The following is a 25,297-nucleotide window of genomic DNA, read 5'->3' as shown; positions in this document are numbered from 1 at the left end:
AGAAGCAAGACTTTTGAGGAATGGTTGTAAGAACTAGGGCTATTTTAGCCTGGAGAAAAGACGACTGTGGTGGGATATGATAACCATCTTCATATACTTGAAGGGAAATTTATAGAGAGGATGGGGATGGGCTTTTCTAGGAGTAATGGCCTCAAGCTGCAGCAGAGGAAACATAGTTTGGAGGCTAGGAGGAACTGTCTGATTTATGAGGGTGATCAAGCATTGGAACAGGCTAACTAGAGACATCATGGAAACTCACTCTTGTAAATTTCCAAGGTTTATGTTGGACAGACATTCTGCCTTGAGAAGAGGGCTGGATTAAATGTCCTTGTGAGGTTCCATCCAGCCCTGCTTTCCTATGCCCATATGATCCTAAGTCTGTATCTATATTTTGTAACATAAACCTGCAACATAGTTGTCACTTAGCCTGTAAAATGAAAGTAAAATTAGAAACCCCTGTTTATTTCCTGTATGAGAATTCCACACCAAAAAGAAATCTTGGTGTTTGGTCTTTCTAGAGGAGAAAGACCAATCACAGGGATAGAGTTCATTTATTTTTCAACTCAAAAGGACCATTGATATGGATCATTTACAGTCCCTGTTGCAAGCCCAGTGAGAGTTGTTTTTCCCCATTCATTCTTGACCTTCTCTCAGCAACAATCAGAAGTCTTCTCTGGTGAAGACAATCCCAGCCAAGGCTTGAATCCACAGTAATCCCTCTGAAGTAAAGGAGTGAAGATATAAGTGACCGATGATGCAAACAGTGTAGAAATCAACAAAAAAAATATGTATAATTTTCCTTTTTAAAAAGACAGGTTTTCAAAGGGATGCACTTTCTAAAGACACATTTACTTCATATTTCCTGAAATATAGATGTTGAATCGCCTAATACAGAATTTTCCAAAGAGAATGGAAAATAAACTTTTTTTTTTTCCCTTTTTCTTCTGAGCTACTCCCTCTTCAAGTAGGGAGTTTCCAAGGGCTTTTGTACAAGACTTCCTGTTCTAGATTGTTGTTCACCACCCCTCCTTTTTGTTTTCTAGTGCAAGTTAAAAGATTTAAAGGTATCCAGCTCTCTGCCTGTCCTTTCCATATTGTGTAGGATGGAGTTCCTTCTGAAAATGGATTGGAATCCGTGTTCGAGCCACATCAGTGTGGATAATGGTAGACTGTTAGATAAAAGATTTCCCACATGAGATCAGAGGGCTACAGTGTACTCTGAATATGTGGCTGAATATTTAGAAGTGCCAGGTATTTAATAAATACTACAGCCTGCCAATCATTTGTCTCAGCATAAAACTTCTAATTTCATTGTAAATCAAGCACAAACATCTGATTCCATCTAGGTAAAGAGGCAGGAAACATTTGTAAGAGCAACACTACTAAGAGTACAGTCTCTTAATCTTCTGCTTTATTTATGAAATACCTGACATTTTATTCTCAAAAAGCTCAACTCTCCAAACCAATTGAGAATGTATATATATGTCACGGCGGGGTCCAACAGGAGGGCCGTGATCTCCTTAAGGCTCCCTCCTCCGTGCCAAGTCAGCCCAAGGGCACCCTCGGTTTCTCACCCGCCACATCTTTGATGTTTAAATAAAGTTGGAAGGCTGCCTTACACCCTCTTGGTCACGGTTCACTGTGGCTTCTGTCCCCGTGGACTCCCGGGCCCCTTGTGGGTCCCACTGTATGATGGGTGCTTTAGGGGCACCCTAGCCTTAGGGGCTATGTGTGGCTCCAACCACCCCTTATACCACACCCCAAGCCTCACAGTTGGAATGGACGTTGGTCTGTCTCTGTCTGCACTCACGCCCATTTCTCGGGTCTCTTCTGTACTGCCGCCCTTTTCTCGGGCCTTCTCGATATCACCGCCCCCTCCTCGGGCTCTGCCCAGTCTGGGCCTTCTCCGCAGTGCTGCCCTCTCCTCTGGGGCCTTCTCCGCAGTGCTGCCCTCTCCTCTGGGGCTCGCCACGCCCACACTAGGGCTTCTCAGTAGTGTCCCCTCCTGGGGCTCGCTATGCCCACGCTGGCCTTCTCTGCGCCATCGCCCTCTCTCTCAGGGCCTCAACACGCCCGTACTGGGGCTTCTCAATAGTGCCCCCTCCTGGGGCTCACCACGCCTACCCTGGGGCTTCTCAAACACCCCTCTCTGGGGCTGGGGTCTAAGCACCCCGTAAGCTGCACCCTTACTGGCACTGGGGCCTCACGCTGCTGTGGGGTCCCCTATGAGTATACTGCGCCTGCTCTGGCACTGGGGTCCTCACACTTTGTTGTGAGTCCCCAATGAGGCCTCCTCAAACCCCTAATAGCCTCACCCTAGCCACCGATGTAACATCAACACAAACTCAAGCCTCTTGGCTACAACTGAAACATAAGCCACCTGGCTATAACTTAACATCATTGCTCAAGCCTCTAGAGCTGCCATAAGCTGTACTTGCAATCAGGCTTCTTCCCGCATCCTGGCTGAGGGAGCTCCTGTCTCTGGCTGCTGGCAGGGAACTGCCCTGGCCTCAGCTCCTGGGCTTTATAAGAGCCAGGCCTTGCCCCTTACAGCCAGCTGACCGCTGTCAGGTGTGGGTCATTTGCTGCCTCCAGTTGCCCTGGCAACCCGCAGGTGGGCTCCTTATTCCCTGCTAGGGCTTTTCTCTAGCAGTTTCCCCTTTCTAGGAGCAGGGCACCTCAGCGCTCTGCGACAGTATATATTATCTTTAGTCTCATTTCGTATCATACAGTGTCACAAGAAAGGAAGACAAGTTTCCATGCTAACAATGTATGGGATCTCTAGAGCTAATTTAAGTCAAGTCTAGATAATGCCATATAACTTACAATATAATAGAAAATTTAGAAAATGAATAACCCCAAGATCTCTATTAATGCCCCCCCTGCGTATACTTTCTTCTGGGATTTAGACATTTCTGGAATCTTTCACTCAGTTCTTCCTGTTATTTCAGTGATTCTGAGATGCATAATAATTGGTAATTGTACTAAACAGAAGAGCTGGCCAACCCCACACACTCATTAAGAACATTTTATGAGAAGACAATTAAGATACTGTACTCTTAGTACAGTGCTACTCTTACAAGTGTTTCCCCTGTCTTTCCCTAGTTGAACTCTTATGCTTAATTTAAATTAAATTAGAAGTTTTATGCCCAGACACGACTGGCAGATTGCAGTATTTATGAAATATCAGGCACTTCTAAAAAGGAATCTAAAAAGACAACAGTATACTGGAATAAACCAATAATGTGTTGCTTTGCAATAGTGTATACCTAAATTCCCTTTTGGAGATGCACTTAAGCCATATGCATGGAACCTCTCGCATCACATATTATTTCCTATAAAACTTTCTTTGCTTTTAGAGAATGTTCTGTAAATGGAAGAATGCAGACCATTCCCTGGAAGACCTGGATAAAGCATTGTACTGTACTCCCTTCTTTTCACATGATTATCACAAGCTGTTTTGGTGCTAGTATATGTTGCTATAAGCAAGAAGGTTGCTCTTCTGTAGGTGGACCCTGGATGTGGGGATTCAAGAGAGAAAGGTTCAGTTTCTGGCTCAAGTACAGGCTTCTGTGATCCTAAACAATTCAAATTGCCTTGTACCCAAGTTGTGCATCTTTAAGTAACTATTTCCTAGTGTCACAGTGGTGTTTTGAGTGCTCCAAATCTATTGTGGAGCACGCTGCTACTATGGTACCATAAAAGGAAACCTGATTGGTCATCTTGAAAGAAAAAGAATGTGCTGCATGCATAAGTAGGTCCAGAAGACACGCTTGTCTCCTTGTAGCTTTGTATCGCTCCCAGAGTAGAGCTCTGCCTAAGCGACATGCTGTAATCCTTCATTATAGCTCTGACTTTTAGACCCTTAACAGAAAACTATAATCCTACTTTTGATTGGGCAGTGAAATTATGTTGAACTTCTCACATGTGCTGAGGAAAATATTAAAGCTGGGACTTTAATAAGAAGGCAGAATGCATCTAAAGGCTACAGTTTCAGTTAATCCATTGCATATTTTAATCATTTAATGAATTCCAAACTTAGTCTCCCTCACACCATTTCCTATGTGACCCTTAAACAGAGAGGCTTTTTTCCTACTACTACTTTTGACCTGATCACTGCTTACAAAACACATAGCATAACAAGCTTTCATTTTACAATAGTATCCTTGAAAAATGTGCTTCACTGTGAAATATTGTCATCTTTGAACTCCTGAGTCAAGGAAGGCTAACATGAGCTAGGGAATTCAGTTAAGGCTGTATTTTGACACGTCAGTAGGAATCTTACATGCTTGAGAATATTCTAAGGGAATATAGTTACCCTTGATGCTTTTATGGCTTTCTAGTTTAAATTTAGTTAGTGTCCAAGTTGAAATATTTAGCAGGTTGGGAAGCAGACTATTCTAGAAATCAGTAGCTGGGCTTTCCCATGCTTCAGGTAATCAGAACCATAGGGCTGTGCAAATAATAAATGTTTCAATTTGACTGAAAAATGTTGGGTTAGATTACTGTAATAGACCCTAAGTGGACCAAATTAGAAGTAAGATGTAGGGAAGGAGACAAATATCCCTGCTAAGAAATGTTCATTTTTCTTTAAGATGCTTAATGAAACCCAGCTCTGATGGTTCAGCTTGTAATTAAGCTGTTTATAAAACTGGAAAAACGCATTGAGTCTCTCCTCTCCTTGTGCCGGGGCAGCCCTTATTGCCCTGAACATAAGAATTGTTCCTTGCTCTTTTGCCTTTGGGAGCTCCCCGTGGTCACCATGAGTAGAATTGGACAGACCAGTGCCACTCCGCCCTTGGTCTACATCAGTGAGAAGAGCTTCATGGGTAGGGAAGCGCATGTTGTTTTATAGTCTGAGAAGTTGCTTCAGGCAGCATGATCCTTCTGAGCACCATAGAACACTGCAGGAATGACTGACCAAAAACTACAGTAGATCCCTGGTGATTCTTAAAATTATTTAGAAATAAATCACACATGAGCCATTGCCTTAGAACATTGCAGATGAGCCCATTTCCTCTTTGTGGTATAGGCAAGCACTTTCTGCCTGTCTGATACATTTCCTGTAACCCATGACCCCCTTTCAGGGAGGGCATTCAAATAGACCCTATTCTGGCTTTTTTGCTTGTTGCCAGCTTGATCTGAGGCTGTGGTTTTTTTCTCTCCCTGCTTCCCTTTCCACTCATACTTTCACAGAATCATAGAAAAATTAGGGTTGGAAGGGACCTCAGGAGGTTATCTAGTTCAACCCCCTACTCAAAGCAGGACCATCCTCAAATAGATCATCCCAGCCAAGGCTTTGTCTAGCAGTGTTTTGAAAACCTCCAAGGATGGCGCTTCCACCACCTCTGTAGGTGCCTTTATAGAGATAAGAGGCGGTCTTATATACTCCAAAGAGTTGTGCTATACTAAAACGGTGTATGATACAATGGAGACCCAGTCTTGGTCAATGCTACTGGAATATATAAATAACATAGTAATATGTTCGGAAGTTCTGCTTCACCTTTTTTTCTTCCTACTACCCAAAACTGAACTTGAACTAAATATGAGATACTGAAGGGTCCTGCTACTTCTGAGCAATCTATTCATTCTTCTATCTTTCCGAGCCATAGCTGCTTTATCTCACCTTTGAGGTGTGTGACCAGTTTTCTTGATGCCCAGTCAAATAACATCAGTGCTGAGTCTCCCTGCTGTCTCTTGACACATGTCCTAATCTATTTTCTTTCCAGTTATTAAGCTGTCCTATTCTCCATCCCACCTTACCCTTAAGCAACCTAAATTACCCTTCACCTCATTGACAGCTCCTCCCATTTTCCAGATATTGTCCATGTGAAAACAGCTACTCTGAGCTTAATGAGACGCACAAAAAAAATCCCAGTTTCTAAAATAGGAAGTTGCCATGCATGAAATCCTAGTACCTCACTTGAGTGACTCTCCAGGTAAGCACAGTTCTCTGGATTTCTCATATATTTCAGTGTCCCCACCTGCTCATAAAATGACTACAAAATATCACATCCAAGGTACTGGGTGAGGTACAGGTACTACCTGTAAAGTAAAGCTTTGATAGAAGAAATACACTACACCAGGCTTTAGTGATTTTTTTTCAGCTGCTGATGAAGTGACAGTGATATGATGAGGTTAGAGCTTGAGTAAAGGCAAACTGTAGATTTCAAAGCCAACAAATAGGCCAGGCAATTTTTTTTCCTCACAACCCCAAGATTAGATGATGATTACCTATATCTACATTAAATCTGAAATTCTCAGTGCCACCCACTCCATTGCAGAAAATGTCTTTCTGTGCTGTGCTTGCTGTGACTTACCTCCTACATGACAATGTATGTAGGTCAGGGATAGCTGACAGTTCACGTGGCAAGATTATGTAATATATTGGTCTGTAGTGACAATGGCAGTTGCTTAAAAATAAGCAAAACATTTATAGCCAACATAGCAGACCTATGCAATTAGCTATCCGTGAGGTATAAGTGCTTGATTGACTCTACATGTTGTAAAATGATTTTATTTTATATCAGTACATCGCTTGCCGCAGAACTATATAGCTATGTCAGGAGGTGGGAAGGTGATAGTTAGCAGTCGCATAGGAAAGAAGAGAGCTTGATGTCATTTGAGAACATGTGGTATGAGAGAAATGTCCACATTTATTACGCCCATTAAAAGGCTTCAGTAGATGTGTATGGACCTTGTGGATAAATTTAATTGCTGCAGACTTTTTACAGGAATTTTCAGCATACAAAAACAAAGGAATTTTTTGACATTGTGTTTATAATTAATATCCTCTGATCCCAAGACCTCTGGATACAGGAACTACTATCCATGTCAAAAGCTTCAAAAACCTCAAATACTTTCTCTTCTGTTGTGATCTTTTGATATACATGAGCATAATATCTAGAGTAGAAACAGAATCCATGTCTCAGAAGTATTCCCTGGATAACTTCCATTTGTTTCTTCCTTATTAGAGAATAGTACTTGTAAACTGTTATCAGATCTGTATTTTTACGGTCGAAATTATTTTGATATATTTGGAATGCCCAAGTGCTTGATGATTATTGCGTTTGACAAGTAGGAGTTCTGTGCTACTATGCATTTATGTTGCCAGTGCAACTGTGGCATGTTGTCATGCTCTTTTGTGAAAAGACGCACGCTCTTTTAAGTACATGGTTTTTATTATTTCTACATTTCCCTTCTGGAGATGATAATTCCTTTGACTTCTGAAACAAAAGCTTTTAGGCGGGTGGATATTTCATACCTAAACATGAGTATTCTGTTCCCAAACCAACATAGTAATGTAATGTTCCTATTCTGCTAGTTCTGGTATGATCTCGGCTGCTGATGCAGCAGGCAAGGATCCTTTGGTCTGATTCCAGAAGCAGGACTAGGTCACCAATCTTCTTAGCAGGATTTAGCAGTCCCTTGGGCTTTTTTAGATTAGTGCTGGCTTTTTAGGATTGTGAGCTCAAACAGTATTAAAGAAGGTTGTCCCCAATAGAAAGTATGTCGTGTTATGCAATGTCATTGACACTTGGTGCATCTATGCTGCTGTAGTATAAAAAAAGTACTGTGTATTTATCTCCCTATATGAATTAAATGCTTTAAAAGCTTTCAAGGCAGGTATTTTCAGGAATGAAAGATGAATATGAAGGAGCTTATATTGTATAGTACCATAATGCACCAAAAAAAAAAAAAATGAAAAAAAAACCGAAGGCTCTTAATTGTACATCAGGTTACTTCCTAATCTAAGAGTTATTTTTTTTCTTATTTACCATACGTGTAACACTGGAGTAATTTAAAATAGAGTGAAATTTTCATTTAACAAATATATCTGTACTGCATTTTTTCTTTTAGCATTCAAGACATTTATTGAACTTTGCAAATAGGCACAGATCCAAGTTAAAAGAAACTGAATTGCTATTTGGGATATTAATATAAAATAATTCTGAACCTATTATTCATTTTTTATTACTTTAAATATATATGTTTAGTTTCTTCAATGATTTCTCATACCCAATCGTGTATTAACAGTAAATAGATTATATTCTGGCATTTGCAAATTGGCTACTGTAATTTAACACAAACATTTAACATACATTTATATAAGGCTGTGCTTATACCATACCCTCAAAAATTAATCATTTTTTTTTAAAGAACCACAAAACTGATTTATTCGAAACATTTTAATGTTATGGCTAAATTTTTTGCAGCTTTAAAGATTGACAGTAAATTCTTGATATGTCGCATGCGTGCATATACAATGTAATTGGTAAACTGATCCTTGAGTATTATGCTAGTCTAACCAATGTCCTTCTAAACATCTGTTTATAGTAGTCTGTATCTATTTTGACTAAAACCAGATTTTTTTTTTCTGTAAAACCAAAAAGAATAAGCAGTTGGAGTAAAGAGCTGGGTAGGTCATTGATAACTGACTTTAATAGCCACACTTCTTTGGGCAAAGTTGTAGCTTACTGCCTAAATCTTTGCAGGATGGGAGTCTAATTTTTATTTACTAAATCTTAGCCTTTTTGTTGTAAAACTTTTTAAAATACTTGTAACTTTTTTAACTATTTAAATTTTTGGTAACTGAATGGGAATTTTATAAAATGTTTTGTACAATCCAGCAGATATTTCTGTCAAGCTGTTGCATCTTCAGGCTGGTCAAATCTTAGGCAAAATTAACATATGTAAAAAATTGTCAGTCAAGTGTGCGCGTAATTGCCAAGCCATACGATTGCATTCTTAGTGTCCATGTGCAGTTCCTGTAGTCTGCCACTGAACTTAATGGGCTATCATCAACAGTATGCAACATGGTGTTTGTTTTGTCACAGCTACAGTCTGGATTGTTGAAAAGACCCCAGCAGTGGAGGCTGGCTGCACATGGACCTTGCCCTGTCTGGAACCTTTTCAGCAAGACCCACTGACAGCATGGCAGGTTGAAGCCAGGTGGGAAAACTGTAGATCTGTGATAAGGAACTTGTTTGGTGGTAATGTCAACCTCCTTTCCTCCCACCAGAGAAGTCCTGGTGCGGCAGTTTGGACCACAGTGGGTATTGTGATAAGGTACACTAGGTGCATTTAAGAGATCATCCATCGTGCACCAGCAGGCTTGGATTGGCGTAGATATTCTCCAGTAGCTTGCTAGTTGCAACTGCCTGTTGGATGTGAGGGGGGAACAATGTTGCTCAGGACTGGGAGCCATGGTAGAGGGGTCAGTCAAAGAGTTTCTGAGATGCTACGCATCATTGAATATAACTGCACATAAACGAATTTGGTGTATGATGACTGGTTCCAGACTGGCATGCAGTACTTTGCCACAAAATATGAGATGGTAAGAGCTGACATCCTTAGGATTGAGGCTCTTGTACCCCACGGTGACCCAGCCAGCTTGTTAAGGAGGTTGTTGTGTGTCTTCACTTTCATTGTTGTCTTTCAGATGTTCATGGTAGTTAAATGTCCAGTCTAGCATAATGCCCAGCTACATGGGCTGTGCTTCATGCCTCAGCCTATGACCATTCAGGTAGATCTTCAGTTCCCAGGCAGCATTGGTATTGTGTAGGTGGAAAAAGCTGGAAATTGTCTTACTGACGTTTGACTGGAGGTGCCAAGTCTTGCAATAGTCAGCCAGCTTTGCTGGCTTTTTCACATGTAACTACCTCCAAGATGTGTCACTTGACCAAGTTTGCAGTTGAGGTTCTTAGCACACTCTCAGCCTCACCTCAGTCCCTGGGAAAATCATGGAGCAGGACCTTAAGGAATTCATTTCTAGGCATTTGGAGAAGGTGATTAGGAGCAGTCAGCATGGATTCATCAAGGGCAAGTCATGCCTGACCAACCTGATTGCCTTCTGTGATGAGAGAGTTAGCTTTGTGGATGTGGGGAGACCAGTGGACGTGATATACCTTGACTTCAGCAAGGGTTTAGATATGGTCTCCCACAACATTCTTGCAAGCTAAGGAACTACAGGTTAGAAGAATGGACTGAAGTTGCAGAGAAAAATGTCTGGATCATCAGGCTCATAGGATAATAATGAATGACTTTTTCTAGTTGACAGCCGGTATCAAGTAGAGTACCCCACTGGTCAGCCGAGCATCTGGTTTTGTTCAATACCTTCATCAACAATCTAGAAGATGGCACAGAGTGCACCCTCAGCAAGTTTGCAGATGACACCAAGCTGGGAGGAGTAGTAGATATGCTGGAGGGTAGGGCTAGGATTCAGTGAGACCTAGACAAATTGGAAGATTAGACTAAAAGTAATCTCATGAGGTTCAATAAGGACAAGTGAAAAGTCCTGTATGTGGGACAGAACAATCCCTTGCACCAGTATGGGCTGGGGACTGTCTGGCTAAGCAGCAGCTCTGCAGGGAAAGGACCTGGGGGTTACAGTGGGCAATAAGTTGATATGAGGCAACAGTATGCCCTTGTTGCCAAGAAGGCTAATGGCATACTGAGCTACATTGGTAGGAGCATTGCCAGCAGATCAAGGGAAGTGATTCTTCCCCTCTGTTTGGCACTAGTGAGGCCACATCTGGAGTACCATGTCCAGTTTTGGGTCCCCCACTACAGAAAGGATGTAAACAAATTGGAGAGAATGCAGCAGAGGGCAGCAAAAATGGTTCAGGGGCTGGGGCACATGACTTTTGAGGAAAGGCTGAGGGAACTGGGCTTCTTTAGTCTGGAGAAGAGAAGCCTGAGGGGGGAATTTAATAGCAGCCTTCAACTACCTGAATGGGTATTCCAGAGAGGATGGAGAAAAACCGTTCTCAGCAGTGGCAGGTGACAGAACAAGGAGCAGTGGTCTCACGTTGCAGCAAGTAGGTTTAAGTTGGATATTAGGAAAAACTTTCTTACTAAGAGGATAGTAAATCACTCAAACAGGTTACCTAGAAAGGTTATGGAATCTCGATCCTTGGAGGTCTTCAAAACCCAGCTAGAAGAAGCTTTCGCTGGGTTGATCTCGTTGGGGATGGTCCTGCTTTTTAGCAGGGGATTGGACTACATGACCTTTTGGAGTCCCTTCCAACCCTAATTTTCTATGATTTTATGATTTGAGGATCAGGCCACCAGCACCTTGATTGAAATAGAGGACTTTGTTCCTGTTGCTTTCATGTTTCAGATGTTAATTTTTGATAGTGTTGGTCTATTATTTCACAATAATAAGATTTAAAAAAAGGCTTTCCTTTAATAATGTACAGAATTGTTTCACTACTTGATGCACGAGTAGTATATGTGAATGTTGCATCAGCTCAGGGTCTCTGCTCTTATATTCAAAACCTTCTGTAATATTAGTCTCCCACCATAAGCTGCCTGTGTATGAACAGATAAGTAGGACTACCTACTTATCAGTACAGGAGGCAGGGCTTTCACAGGACGTGAAAATAGAGTAATAAAGTCATTACTTTGTTCAGCCTAGGGACCAAATCTTATCTTAAAGGTCAATGTAAAGAAATCAGTTGGGAGCATTTTCTCAAACATGTTTTGCTCCCTTTGTGCTGTTCAAGTGTCAGGACTGTAGTCATATGAATTTCTTGCTGGGGATTCTAGCTAGAAAACAGTAGGATAAGGAGAAACTTGCTTTCATGGACTTCTTTTATTTTTCATTTTTTTAATGATGAAAGTAAAAGACTGGGGAGGAAATCACCTGAAGATAAAATTATATTGTCAGGGTGGGCAATTATTTGGGCTGGAGGGCCACTTACGGAGCTTTGGTGAGCTGTTGCAAGCCAGGGGTGAGGGATTTTGACCTGGTACAGAGGGCAGGAATGAGTAGTGCAAGCAATTGATAGTATCCAGGCTTGGACCCATCTGACTTGCACCCACTACTGGGGGGCACTGGATGGAGTGGGTGGGTGGATGGGGTCTCCTGGGATCCCCTTGGGCGGGGCATGCTTGGCCAGGTGGATGGGATAGGGCCACCAATGGACAGGGAGTGGTGTCTGGGAGCGGGACAGGATTGGGGGCTGGAGCTGGGATTGCAAGGTGGTAACATTGTGAGGCCTAGGGCAGAGATGTGATCTGCATCCCGCACATCCCTGCAATGCACATCGGTTCCGTGGGCAGGGAGATGCAGGGAGTAGATCACGGCTGTGCCCTGGGCCCTGGCCTCACGCTGTCACCACCCTGTGATCCTGGCCCCTGTCCAAAGGTCCCTCTCCCAGATGCTGCTCCCCTCATGCCCATGGCCCCGTCCCATTCACGTTTACTGAGTGCACCTTGCGCATGGAGGTCCTGGGTCTGTCTACATGGAGACCCTGCCTGGTCTGTCCAGCACCCCTAGAGGTGGGTATGGGGTAGAATAGCAGCAGCAGCTGAGCAGAGTGAGCTGCCACCACAGGAGCTGCCAGGAAGCTGAGTCTGGCTGCCTCCACCTCACTGCACACCCAGGGGCAATGGGACTGGCTGCACTTGCCACAGTCAGGCCTGCTCAAGGGACCCACCATGGGCCAGATAGAATCCCTTGGCAGGCTGAGTCTGGCCTGCAGACCATATTTTTTCCACCATTAAGTCAATTCAAAATGATTGATTTTTTTCTCTTTCAAATTTTCCAGTCAATTGTGGGGGGGAATAAGTAGAATTAATTTTAATTAAACCACCTCTTCCAACTGGAAACTTCCTGGTCAAAACTTTTATCTTGGTTTCTGCAGTAGTTTCTTGATTCCACGCATCATAGACTGTCAAATACAAATGTTGTTTTTAGCATGGTTGTCTTAGAGCAGGAGTGCTTAACCTCTGGCCTGCAGGCCAAATGCGGCCCACAGAACCATCACATCTGGCCCAGAGCTCCCTATGGGTCAAGACGTTTGGTGGCAGGGGAGCAATTTCAAATAATATGACCACCTCCCCCCACCAAATTCCCAAACTCTGAGCCCCATGTGGTGGGTTGGAGCCAGGCTGCACCTCCTCCCCTACCCCTACTTTCCTCCCTGCAGCTGGATCAGGGCCGGGCCATGCCCCCTCCCCTTCCCCTCTCCCTCACAGTTGAATTGGGGATGACTCATGCCCCTCTCCCCTGTGGGGCTTAATTGAGGCTGGGCTGCCCCCCACCCCTCTCTGCACAGCCAGATGGGCCCTGCCACATCTGTCCTGAGTGCCAGATCAGGCCCACCAGCCAGATCCAGCCTGTAGACGGACCAGATACTGCCCATCCAGCCTAGTGGGCAAACATGTTGAGCCCCACTGTCCTAGAAGGTCAGATTTTAGGGCTTCATATTGGACAAGTTCAAGAGGAGGTTAGATAAGCATCTAGCTCGGGTCATCTGAACCCAGCACTCTTTCCTGCCTATGCAGGGGGTTGGACTCGATGATCTATTGAGGTCCCTTCTGACCCTAGCATCTATGAATCTATAAGTCTGATTAGACTCAGGAAGTCAATTTCAAAGATGTGAGATGAGCCTGTGGGCTTCATTTGCATTTGGAACTACATCCCAAATGTGTTGCTTCACACATGTAAACAGTGACAATAAGCAAGCAAAAAACAAACTAACCTAAACTTATCAGGCTGGTTTTCCTACTGTGTGGGAAATAGTCTTGCTCTAATAAATAAGTATTTGGGAGGCACTAAGATGCATACTACCATAATGGAGAGTTTAGACCGAATAAAGGTAATGACCCTGATCCTAGAAACTTGTATACATCTGATTCATTCCATTGACTTCAATATAGCTAATTATTTGAGTAAAAACTACTTGCATGAGGCTGGAGTCAATTTTGTCTTAGACTTCTGTTGTACAAGGAAAGGAGTAGTGACTGCATTGTCATCACAGTGCCATTGAATCAATATTTCAGATATTGATTGGAAAGAGAATGCTCGTTGCGTTAACTGCAACTTATTCCTGACAAACGGCTAAGGACTTGTGTTTGTTTCTGATGGAAAGATAATTTCAGAATATGGAGGATAGGAAACATCCTTATGCATGCTGCTTATTTGTACGTACATGTTTACTCTGACTTGCACACTCTCTTTCAAGTGTAGAAAAGATGACTGCATTGTGATTTTTGCAGTGTAAAACACAACTGTATACAGAAATACCCCACAACATTTGTATAGCCATATCCTGCCATTTGGACTTGGACAAAATTCCACTAGATAGAATTATTAGATCAGATGCTGTTAGAGTAAAATATTAACTTTGTCACAAAAGGAGAAGTAGCTAGTAATGCTGCACCAAAAAGAAGAAGAAAGGTCATGGAAGACATCTGTGCTATCTAATATGTCAAAATGCATTACGCTATCCAAAACTAGAGCAAGCATTTATATGGTACATTTATATGGTATATTGTTAAGATCCAATGGAAAGTGTAAATGCTAATTAGGAATGTGAACCAGTTAACCTCAAATTCACTTAAGGTTCAATTATTTCTATCAGTGTTACAAGTTATTAATCTCTTTGTCTGAATAGACCCACTGGAGCTGGTATAAAAATTGCACTGAATTAAACAGCCTGATAAGCGCTGGTGCTAATGTTATGTGTCTAGGGGCTTCACTGGGAGCTTGGCAACAGTTCTGAGGAGAGCAAAATGTGATGCATGTAAATAGGTACACAAGCCAAATTTACAAAACTTTTAAAGTTAATATTATGGCTGGAGGCAATCATTTTAACTTGTACTTCCATGTTCCTTCTCTCATTTAGAAAGCGAAAAATGTTTCCATTCACTCTTCTATCCTGACCTTGTACTTAACATTGAGAGAAGAGACGGGCACCAGTGACACATTCATTTGGAGCTAGCTGCTTGTATTTTCCTCTTTTCTTTTTTCCCTGTTCACAGTTCCTGTGCTGAATATGATCTCTTATCATTGCTTTTGGAAAGCAGAGACAACCCTTGCCTGCTGCAGCCAGCTATGGCTTTTTTTTTTCTTCCTTGTTCAGCATTTTATATACTCATGAGACTGCAGTATTGCATACAAAAATAGCTTCTCTGTAAAGTGTGGTATTTCAGTTGCTCTAATCACTTAAATTTCTTGGAAGATGAGTGTTTTGTGATCTTCACCTGCTCTGCTTTTGTCTGGTACATCAGCAAGGTGAAAGTAATCAACTTGTGATTAAAAATAGAGTAGGGGTTTACTACTCTCCCATTTACTCAGGTATGTATAGGGAAGTGTAATGGACATTTTAGTAATTGTAGATGCATGCATTTAGGTGTGAATCATGCATGACAGATAAACTTACAGCTCTGGATTCAGTTTTAAAAGGTCTGGCATGAAATTCCCTCAACCCAGGGGTATTCTCCTTTGGGACAAAGCTTGCTGAGATGGTATCTGTGCCAGACATGTCCTATTCCCAGAATAGGTTGTCATAGGAGAAGAGTACAAAAAGGACTTGGATAGGGGAACCACCACGTACTTGTGTAAATCCTGCAGAGGCAAATCTATCACTAATCAGTAGGGATCCAGGTTTTCTGTTTCCTGTGGGAAAATGGGGAGAAAACTGTGGATTTTCCCTTTTAACCAAGAAAACCTCAGATTTTTCATTTTAACGGAGAAATGCATGGATTTTCGAGTTTTGCAAAGAACTCTCTGCAGGCTGGCATAATTCTAGTCTGAAAGGGGCTGGGGGGAGCAGGGGGAGGTCAGTCAGGCAGGGGGCACCATGTGCATCTGCACATGTATGCATGCACCTGGCCGTCAGGCAGCCAAGGAAGCAGCTCCTGCAGGTAAGGTGGGGGGGAATCGAAGGCTGCTTAGGGAGGGAGTTGGGCTGGGGTTGGGGCTGCTGCCCAGCTGGGGTGGTGCATGAGGCTTGGGACACGGGGCTGGAATGAACAGCTACAGAGCCCTGGCATGGAGTGGGATAGAGCCATGGGTAGTTCATCCAGGGGGTGGGGGCGGGCTGGCTTCTTGCCACTGCACTACTGGGGAAGGGGGTGGGGCAAATGCCCCCCAGATCTGTGTATGGGGCAGATGCATGCTGGCTGCTGCAGGCTCAGGGCTCCATACCCTGCTGCCCTCCCCCCAGGGCCTCCACGGCCCAGCGGGAGAGACCCAGTGTGGCAGTGCAGAGTGGGGCCAGGCAGAGAAGCTCTTTGCTGCTGCAAGCCGCATGCTGCCCTGGTGAGGCACCCTCTGCCCACCCAGCAGCAGCAGCGCAGAATTGTGTTCCTTGCTGTTGTGGAGCGGGCAGGGGGTGCCTCTCAATGGCGGCACAGAGCTCCAAGTGGTGGCAGTGAGCTTCCCCACCCAGACCCCGCTCTGCCATGCCACACCAAGTCCCACTTGCTGGGCTGTGGAGGCCCCTGGGGGTGGGCAGCAGGGCAAGTAGTCCAAGTCTGCAGTGGGCAGCCCACACCTGCCCCCCCACCAACCTCCGATGGGCTGTGCTCACACTGTGCTGCCTGTGGGGGAAGGGAGACCCAGCTCTGCTGCAGCAGCTGCTGCCTCCCACAGGCAGCAGCCAGGGCTTGGGCATTGCTGTGGGGGGCAGGGGCCTTCAGACCCAGAACCCTGGCTCCATAGCTCCAGCAGCTGGGGACCCCCTTTGGCAGGGCTAGGGGGGCTGGGGGCTGTGGGTGGGGAATGAGGGGCCTGGACCTGTGTCCTGGTGAGCAAAGGGTGATGGGGGAACTCTGATTTTCCATTAAAAAAACCCCCAAAATCAAATACTAACATTTATAGGTAGTTAGAATTTATTTTCTTATAATGATTGAGGCACTGTTAGGCTTCCAAATTGCTTTAAAATTGTAAATATATCAATAAAATGCATGCATGCATGCATAGTTTCATTTTAATTGCAGATTTGGGGGTTTTATTCAGATAAATAAGATACTTTCTTAATATATGTTTGCAGACAAAAAGGCACAATATTTATTTTGGTGTCTGAAGTGAAAATTTGTATGTAACAAAAGCCTAAATGTCTCTATTATATCCATTCATCTCAACAAGCACAATGCATAACACAAATGTGTAAGTGAAGGGAAATGCTTTCATTATTTCCTGTCTTTGCAAAACATCGGATATTATATTCTGATGTTAACAAGTACAAATAATTGACTTTTTAGTAATCCCATTATCCTTGGAATGTTAAGTGGAAGCATGTTAATTTTCAGACTGCTCTTTCACATCTGATGTATAATGTGTTCTTTCACTTGCATTTTATTTCCAAAATATGTGGGTTAGGAGGGCACATGTCCAAGTCAGTGGGTCACCTTTGTATTGAATGAAGGCTGTGGTATGAGAGACTGAAGAAGACTTCAGCTCTGTATGACCCTGTCCCAAAATACACTGATACAGCAATAAGATTACCATATTTTCTCGCATACAAGATATAGGATTTTTGTCCAATCAGCATGGGGGGAAATGCCCCTCATCTTACATTTGCATACAAGGAAACCTCCTTAAATACATTGGCTATCATTAAACTGCTGTGAAAATCATCATGTGTTCAATAATGGAAACTAACTCTGAAGTTGATTAAATGCAGCCAACACTGAACATAACTATAAAACATATGGCCCACACTGGGCAAACATGCTCATGGAAACCCTTTTGTAATGTACGTACAGCTGAGCAGAGCTCAGTTGTTCAAGTCTGTGTAACAATCGCTGGTATGTATCCTCCCTCCATTCTCTTTTGCCTGGGGCATCAGGTACTCCCAAATCCATGGCAGGCATCCTACGTGCAAGCCCGGAGGCCTTGGTGTTCAGATGCCCCCTAATTTCACTTGCCTGTAGCCAAAAGGTCATAGGGGCAAGCTAGAATGAGGGTCTGAGAGCAATCCCCATCAACATACATTGTGTAGTGGAGATCCTCCCATTGGGAGGCTGTAGTAGAGTCTCATAGGGGTGCCTTGGTGCAATGGACATGTCTCCATGTACCACAAGGATAGATTAATGCATCCCATCTGAATAAGATACAGAGTAGTGCCCATTAAGTGCAGTCCCCCTCAGTACCAACTCTTTTTCAAGTCATGGTGAACTACTACATTGCATACATTTAGACTTCTTCATTCCCACAGTTAAACTGTGCCTTTTTTCTCATTCCCAGTGCTCTTGTTTCTTCACTAGCCTTAAATGTGTCTGGCAGACATCACCAAATGGGGTCCCAAACAATTCACTCAAAATCCCTCTGTTGTCCCCTCTCTCAGCCTGTCGTATATGATCAGTATGATCTCACCCTCCATGAGGTGGAGCTGAGCCAAGTTACTCTGCACCTCATCTGGATATAAATTTTTGGAGGATCTCAGGAATCATGACAAGAACATCTGGATCTAGTCATGAGTGGAGAGCTAATTAGCACATGGATTCTTTGTCAGAGGGTGTCTGGAGTACACAAGCATACTGAAAAGTGCTGATCTATGGAGTCACCATGGCTTGAAATCCTGTTGACAATGTGCTATATGGTAAAGCCTGAGCCTTTTGGCCTTGAAATAATATTGTGTATAGTTTGTACTGTACTATATATGAGTAGATGCTGAAGTGCTACTTAAAAGTGTATTTATGGAGTACCTGTGCTAAAAGTTGCAGCAGTTTCAACAAAAGGTAAAGTATCAGTTCTGAATGAACTAAGTTTACGGGTGCTATATGCAAATCACAGGTGTGTTTATTTCAAGGTCATTGCTGTCAGATTTGTTCCTCACTTCCATGTGCTTAGGGAAAGCACGATATGACAATAAGGAGAGTGGAAAGAAGCTGAGGGGGAGCAGAAGGCAAGGAAATTATATAACCTCCCCAGATTTATTTTCCCTGTTTTTTGCAGTGGAAGGGGAATAAATTCAAGCCATGCCTCCAGTAATTAGATTAATATACCTGGAAAATTTGAACATTTATACATTTTCCATATAGACAATCTAATTATTATGGGGTCATCCTATTATCAGGGTTGTCTTTATATTTGAGCAAATACGGTAAATTTATTTTACCAGCCAGGTAATTATAGCAGTTACGGAAATGCATTGTTTTATAGGACCCTTTATTTTTAATAGTATTAACTGCTTCACACCTGCCATTCTTCTCAGTACTGTGGGGAGTGTGAAGAAATCAGTGGTGGGAAAAAAAGGCAGTGTGTTACTAGTACTAGGGTAGGGGAAAGAGTGTGTTAGGTTGCAGAAGCCTAGGATGTTCTTGAACATTCAGAGAAATAAGAGTAGCAATTGATGGATGTGTAGTGGCTGGAGGGAGGTGATCGGGGGGGGGGGGGGGGGGGATAGAGAGGTTAAAGAGGGTACTCGGTGTAGGTGGGGGAGATGAGACAAAGGAGAAATGAGAGCTACTAAGGGGAAAAGTGGGAGAGGCTGGCTATGGAGGAATACAGTTGGGTTGGGGGGAAGGAGCTAAGACAACCTCTTACAGCCCCTTGCCTCATGGAAGGGAAAGTGGCAGATCCAAGAAAAGTCAACAAAGAAAACACACAAGTTCTATTCCTTGGCATGTAGCATTAGCTGACATGCAGACTTGCCAAGGCTACTTCCTTTGGCCCCTGCTACAGGAAAGCTTGGCCTGTGTAATGCTGTCCTAGTTCCAAGTGCAGCGAAAGGTTTCACATGAATTCAGAGAGTTAGAAATAGCCCTGGCACAGAAATGCTGAGGAATTACCTGCTTAACTCCTTGACATTTTCCCTCCAATTCATATTATCCAAATAGAATACAATAAATTTGCATTTTTCTCACAAGCTAGGCTGGTTTTTATTGTTCATTTACTTCATTGCATCAGAGAATTATGGAGCGGTCTGTTCGCAGTGTCGGCTGGGGTTAGAAGGCAAACACCGTTATAACTTGAGGAAATTGCATCTTTTTTGATCCAATGCTAACCACATTGTTAAGAAGGGCTTGGCATTAAGTAAGAAAGTTCCAGGTTTTGAGTCTTACTAACAGCAATTGTTTCCCCCCAGTTCCTTGCTTGACACCATAATAAAGATCATACAAATCATCTTAGGTACAGTTTGACATAAAATGATCATGTGCATAATCTAATTTTCCTTATCCTGTGTCTGTTTTCCTTTCCACTCCCATTCTATCCTTCTTGCAGAAAGTAGACAACATATTACCAGTGCCTAGTGCACTTCTGGGCACTACAAAATAGTAATTAATATGTACCTGGAAATTTTATTTGTTTCTTAGAATTATGTTTATCTATCCCATCTATCTGTGACTCCAGCCTAAAGTGCTGGGGTCTTGTAACCCCATGCAGTTTTCTCCCCATGTTCTGTGCAGTATTTTTTTTAAATAAAATTAAAAATTAATGATACGTGTATACCTATATATTATACAGGTCTACAATCTTATGTCCAGTTTTAGGATGTGGAAAGTGCACATGCATAATCTGTCCTTTTCTTTGCAGTAAGAAGTGTTCGACAGTACCCTGTGGTACCTCTTTCAGCAGTTGCTCAAATATAATATGAGGAGGGCTGAGTAGTAAAAAGTAAAAATTTTCTTTGTTTAAAAATCCCAACTTTGATAAAAAATACAAAATTCTCTTATTAAAACCCCCCAAATCCATGTTGTTTTTTCAACTATTAAAATGAAAAGCCACGCATATATATTAGTGGGATACATATAGATCCCATATAGTGGGATATATATAGAACTATATCTTTGTGTGTGTGTGTGTGTGTATATATGTGTAAATGTATGTGTATATATGTAACAGTTGAACACAATGTTTTATTGATATATTTACAATTTTAAAGCAGTTTAGAAGCCTACCAGTGCCTCAATAATTATAATAAAATAAATTCTAAATGCCTATATATCTTGGCATTTGATTTTTGGTGTTTTTATCATGGAAAATCAGAGCTCTCCCCGCCCCCTTAGCTCACCAGTATGCGGGCCACCTGTGGGTGTCCTCCCTGTTGCTTTGTGGCACTGAGCAGCCCTGATATGCTGATGGCTATCCCCAAGCCCTTTCGGTGCCCTTCGCTCCCAATCTGCAGCCCACCCCCCTGTTCCCACCAGGGCCTTACTCCTGACTTGCAGCCCCCTGCCCCTTTCCAGCCCTGCCAAAGTGTTCGTCCAGATGCAAGGGCTATGGGACCTGACAAGTGCATCCTACCTGCTCCCTGGTCCATGGGCAGCAGGCCAGCAGCACTAAAATCCCAGCTGCTACATGTGGGTGGTGGTAGTGGTGGCTGCTTCTGCTGGACTGCATCTGGAGTAGTGTGTGGAGCCTGGTTCCCCACCCCCATGGGCAGCATAGTTGGAGTGGAGCTGAGCAGAGCCCATGGGAGGTGGGGAAGGATGCGGGATGCCTGTTGTAGGGCTCTGGGCTTCCTGGACGGCTGCCTTCCTCCCTGGGGACCTCTGCAGCCCAGTGGGTGGGACCCAGTGTAGGGAGCGGGGCAGGGAGGCTCAGTGTTACCACCACAGGGACCCCCATGCCACCACACTGCCAAAGTCAGGCATCCCCTGCCCACCCAGCAGTGGTACGGAGTTGTGCCTCCCCACTGGTGCCTGGGTAGACAGGGTGCGCCTCACCTTGGCAACATGGCTGGCACAAGGGTCCCGGTAGTGGTGGCAGTGGCAGCACCGAGCCTCCCCACCCTGTTCCACCCTCCTGCATCAGGTCTCGCCTGCTGAGCTGTGGAGACCCCCTGGGGGAGAGCAGCAGGGCAGGAGGCCTGAAGCCCTGCAGTGGGCAACTCGCATCTTCCCTTGCCCCACACAAAGCTGGAAGGTCACATGCCCTCCTGATTCATTGCCTTTCACGCCTGACCCCTCCCCAGAAGTGTGTGCAGCAGCAGGGAACCAGCTCCCCTGCCACGTTTCAGACAAGCCGCCCATGGTTCCATCCCCGCTCCCCCACTTGGGCCCCACAGCCGTGCATTCCTGACTCATTTGGGTAGCACCCCCAGCTGCCAACCCTGTCTCACTCCCTCCCTCACTGTGGCCACCTCAATCTCTGAAGAGTTGAAACACGAAGTTCTGTGCTGATACCAACAGGCATTAATTAAATGAGCAGGTAGGAAAATATCATCATAGCAAAGACCCTCTGTTAACGTCTGCTTCACCGAGGGCTTGCATCCAATGCAGAGGGATAAGAAAAGTTTCCAGTTTCAGCTTCTTGCAAGTAGGTGGATGTTTGCCCCCCCCCCCCCCCCCCCAAATCTTATTAGTAACAGCCATAGGAACAAGTAGCAGATTGTGCCATATTCTTTTCTGAGCCTGATGCAGCTAGAATCTTGCAACAATTAAAAAAAAGAGAGAGAGCTCGGAAAGAGGGATTTTATGATGGATAGAACTTGAACCATCCAGTTATGCACATAGTTGACTTATTGCTGTTATCTTCTGCCACAAAATGAAGGGGGTTTTGGATTATGTCTCAGACTTAAAAAACCTGATTGGACATTTTACTTTAATTTTTTACCATACCTCTGATCTTTTTTTCTTTTTTTATGCAGTGGAGCCCCACACTGAAGGCCGCTATGTCTGTAGTAAAATATCTTAACCTGCAGCTGCTTACTATTATTTCTCAAAGCAGACATTTGTATAACTTCATCAGCCACCCAAAACAGCTTTGGTTTTGATCTTGCACGACATACAAATGCATGTGAACGTAACATTTCAGTTCAGTTCAGTTTTCTCAAGCTAAATACTTGGATTTCATCAATTCTTCACTTGTTGATTTTTGTCATGTAGACTATTAAGAAGAAAATCAAATATTTAGGAAAAGAAAATCTCTGTTTAGTGGTTCTAGCCATTATATGACAGGTGTTTGGTTTGAAAGTCTTAAGCTTCCTTTCTTCTCAGTGTTTCAGTAGTGGGTTCTGTTTGTTGAATGTAATTAAATATTTGCATGAAGTTTTAAGAATAAAACTAGCTGTTTCTATTATCCATTAAATCCCAAATTTTGGGAACAGATCTCTTGGTTGAAAGAACTGATTAATATTGGTTTGAAAGTGTTCAGCAACAGAGGCTTTTGCCAGGTAAAAGCTTCATGTAATGTAGGGTTTAAAGCTGGGGACGAGTACAAAACCCTGGAGCTGGTTCCTCAGTTAACCTGAAATGTCAGAGCTCCACTAAAGAAAATGGAGTTGTATCAATTTGTGCCACAATTTATTCCTGCAGTTTGTTTTGAGCTCAGCTCCAGAACTCCTGTATGATTATGCACAAGTGACTGTATTAGCTATGTGCTTTGTTTTCACCGTCTATAAAAATGGGGATGCAGATATTTTCCTGTTTCTCTGAAGTGTCCCAAGAACATCAGAAGAAATTAAACCTATTAAGTTCAGCATACCATTATATTGTTATTGTACAGCCTATTCTTTCCATGTTCTCAAAATCTTCTCTTCAAGATAATGCCATATACAACAGCCTGCTTGCTTGCTTGCTTGCTTGCTTGCTTGCTTTTCCACAAATCTGAAACTGTTAGAAACTGTAAATGAAACAACAGGCTGTTGTGGAATGACAGACTGTAAATGATTTTACCCAGTATAACTCAAACACAATGTGCTGCCATACAAAACAGACTCAGATGATGATGTCTGTAGTGCTCTTTTTCCCCCCATGTGCATTTCTTTAATGAAGAGAGGTTCTAAACAAGCTCTCTTTTTGTTTCATGTTTCACTGTCATGGCTTCAAGGGAGATTTTCAGAGTATTTCTATTATGCTTGTATAGATGTTGAAGGTTGTTACTAATGAAACTGTTCCACTTGCATCTAGCTGAAACTGAAACATGATATATATATTTTGTAAAAGTGATTTTTTTTTTATTTTTTTTTTTCATAATATGAGCACTTGGCAGAAGGGTCGGGCTCTGAGGAATGTAGTGCCTGATGGAAAAAATGGCCAGAATTCTGTTTGAATCCTGTGTAGTGTGAAATTTAGTTATGATAATTAACAACAATGAAATGCCATGCAGGCAGATCATAAGAGGTTTTCTGCTTATAAATCTTCGCAGTGTTTCATGTAACACTTAGCACTGACAAAAACATGAATTCCTATGGCTTAATGCAAAAAAAAAACCCACCTTAAAACACCCTGCCTGGTAAGAGGTTCTTGCCTAAGTGTTCTAAAAATATTAAGGTAGATGTGATAACTTTTATTAGACCAACTAAATAGTTGGGAAAATGGTTCTTTGTAAGCATTTGGGCACAAACACTCTTCTTCAGGCTTAGAGAAAGTTTACCATCAACCCTAAAAAAAACAAACAAAAAAACCGTCTTCTCATGGAGGTTGTTAGAACTGATAAATATTACAGAAGAATTCTGTATTTCTGCTTTCTTGACTTGATCCAACTCCCACTGGAATAATGGATGTCTTTTCATTGACCACTGGGTTCTGGGTCTGATCTCCTAAAGGCAGACCTTAAAGGAAAAACGGTAAGGAAGGGGGTCTCTCCACACCCAGGCTTTTGCCTCTGGGGGATTGCTTCAAGATTGACATGTTTAATAATTCACAGAGGGAAGCTTATTGATCTGGTGTTTGTTTGTGTTGCATTTAGAAAAAGGTTTTGAATAAACCATTTTACAAGCTCATGTAAATAAAATGCCAGCTTTTATGGGACAGAAAAATAACTGCTAATCAAAGCCATGCATATTACGTGTATTGATTGATTTATTTTAAAATCCACATTTAGACATCAATTTTTATGAAAAGCAGATCTGCGTATTTCAGCAGAATTTTATACAGCCTCAAATCAATTATTATAAAAGCTGAATAGGTTAAAATAAATCAATATTGTTTTAGTCTTAAGAATTATATTAAAAGGGAAGGGGAAAGTGTGATCGTACATGCACGAACACTTTTAAATTGCAACTGGTGGTTTATTTTTCTTTTTTGTTTCCTGTAGAAACGCTCCAGAGGTCAAGTACTGTTTGACAAAGTGTGTGAACATCTGAATCTTTTGGAAAAAGACTACTTTGGCCTAACTTACAGAGACGCAGAAAACCAAAAGGTGAAAGACAAATTAATTGTTTTTTCAATGACTAAAATGAAATAGAAATAACCTCTACAAAACTGACAGCTTAATAACCAGTTTGTGTACAATATGTGGCTTTCAGAATTATTTTATTCCTGTCATCATTTCTAGCAATCCAGAAATTATTCATATTTTTCTTCTCAAAGAATATGTCCATAGTTCAAGCAACCTCTCTTTTAAAATATATATATATATATATATATATATATATATATATATATATGCCTCTGGTGAAATGAATCAGAAGCTCTTCTCTTTTGCTGTGGTAATTTATGATTCCAAAAAAGCAAATCATATAGCTGTTTCATTTCTAGCTTTATTTTCTTCCATTCCTTCCATAGGTCAAAGTCTGATTTGTATATGCATAAATAAATTAACACTAAAAATGCTTTATATAATGTTAAGGTTGTGACACAGGCAGAATTACTTTATCTCAGTTTTTAAATG

At 42.5% G+C, this 25,297-nt stretch overlaps 1 protein-coding gene across 21 annotated transcripts in view; it reads left to right on the top strand.

Annotated features, from left to right (window-relative positions):
* The window catches only part of EPB41L3 (erythrocyte membrane protein band 4.1 like 3), a 142,365-nt gene that overhangs the window by 64,839 nt on the left and 52,229 nt on the right, over nucleotides 1-25,297 (top strand). For all 21 annotated transcript variants that reach the window (XM_059724218.1, XM_059724210.1, XM_059724213.1 and 18 more), the window contains exon 4: nucleotides 24,722-24,826. In XM_059724218.1, coding sequence (XP_059580201.1) covers nucleotides 24,722-24,826 — 105 coding nt within the window. The remainder of the gene's footprint in view (nucleotides 1-24,721; nucleotides 24,827-25,297) is intronic.

Source organism: Alligator mississippiensis, chromosome 3 (assembly GCF_030867095.1).
Source record: "Alligator mississippiensis isolate rAllMis1 chromosome 3, rAllMis1, whole genome shotgun sequence".
Lineage (NCBI taxonomy): Eukaryota > Metazoa > Chordata > Crocodylia > Alligatoridae > Alligator > Alligator mississippiensis.
The sequence above is the reverse complement of the archived record's forward strand: the minus strand, read 5'-3'. Positions and strand labels throughout refer to the sequence as shown.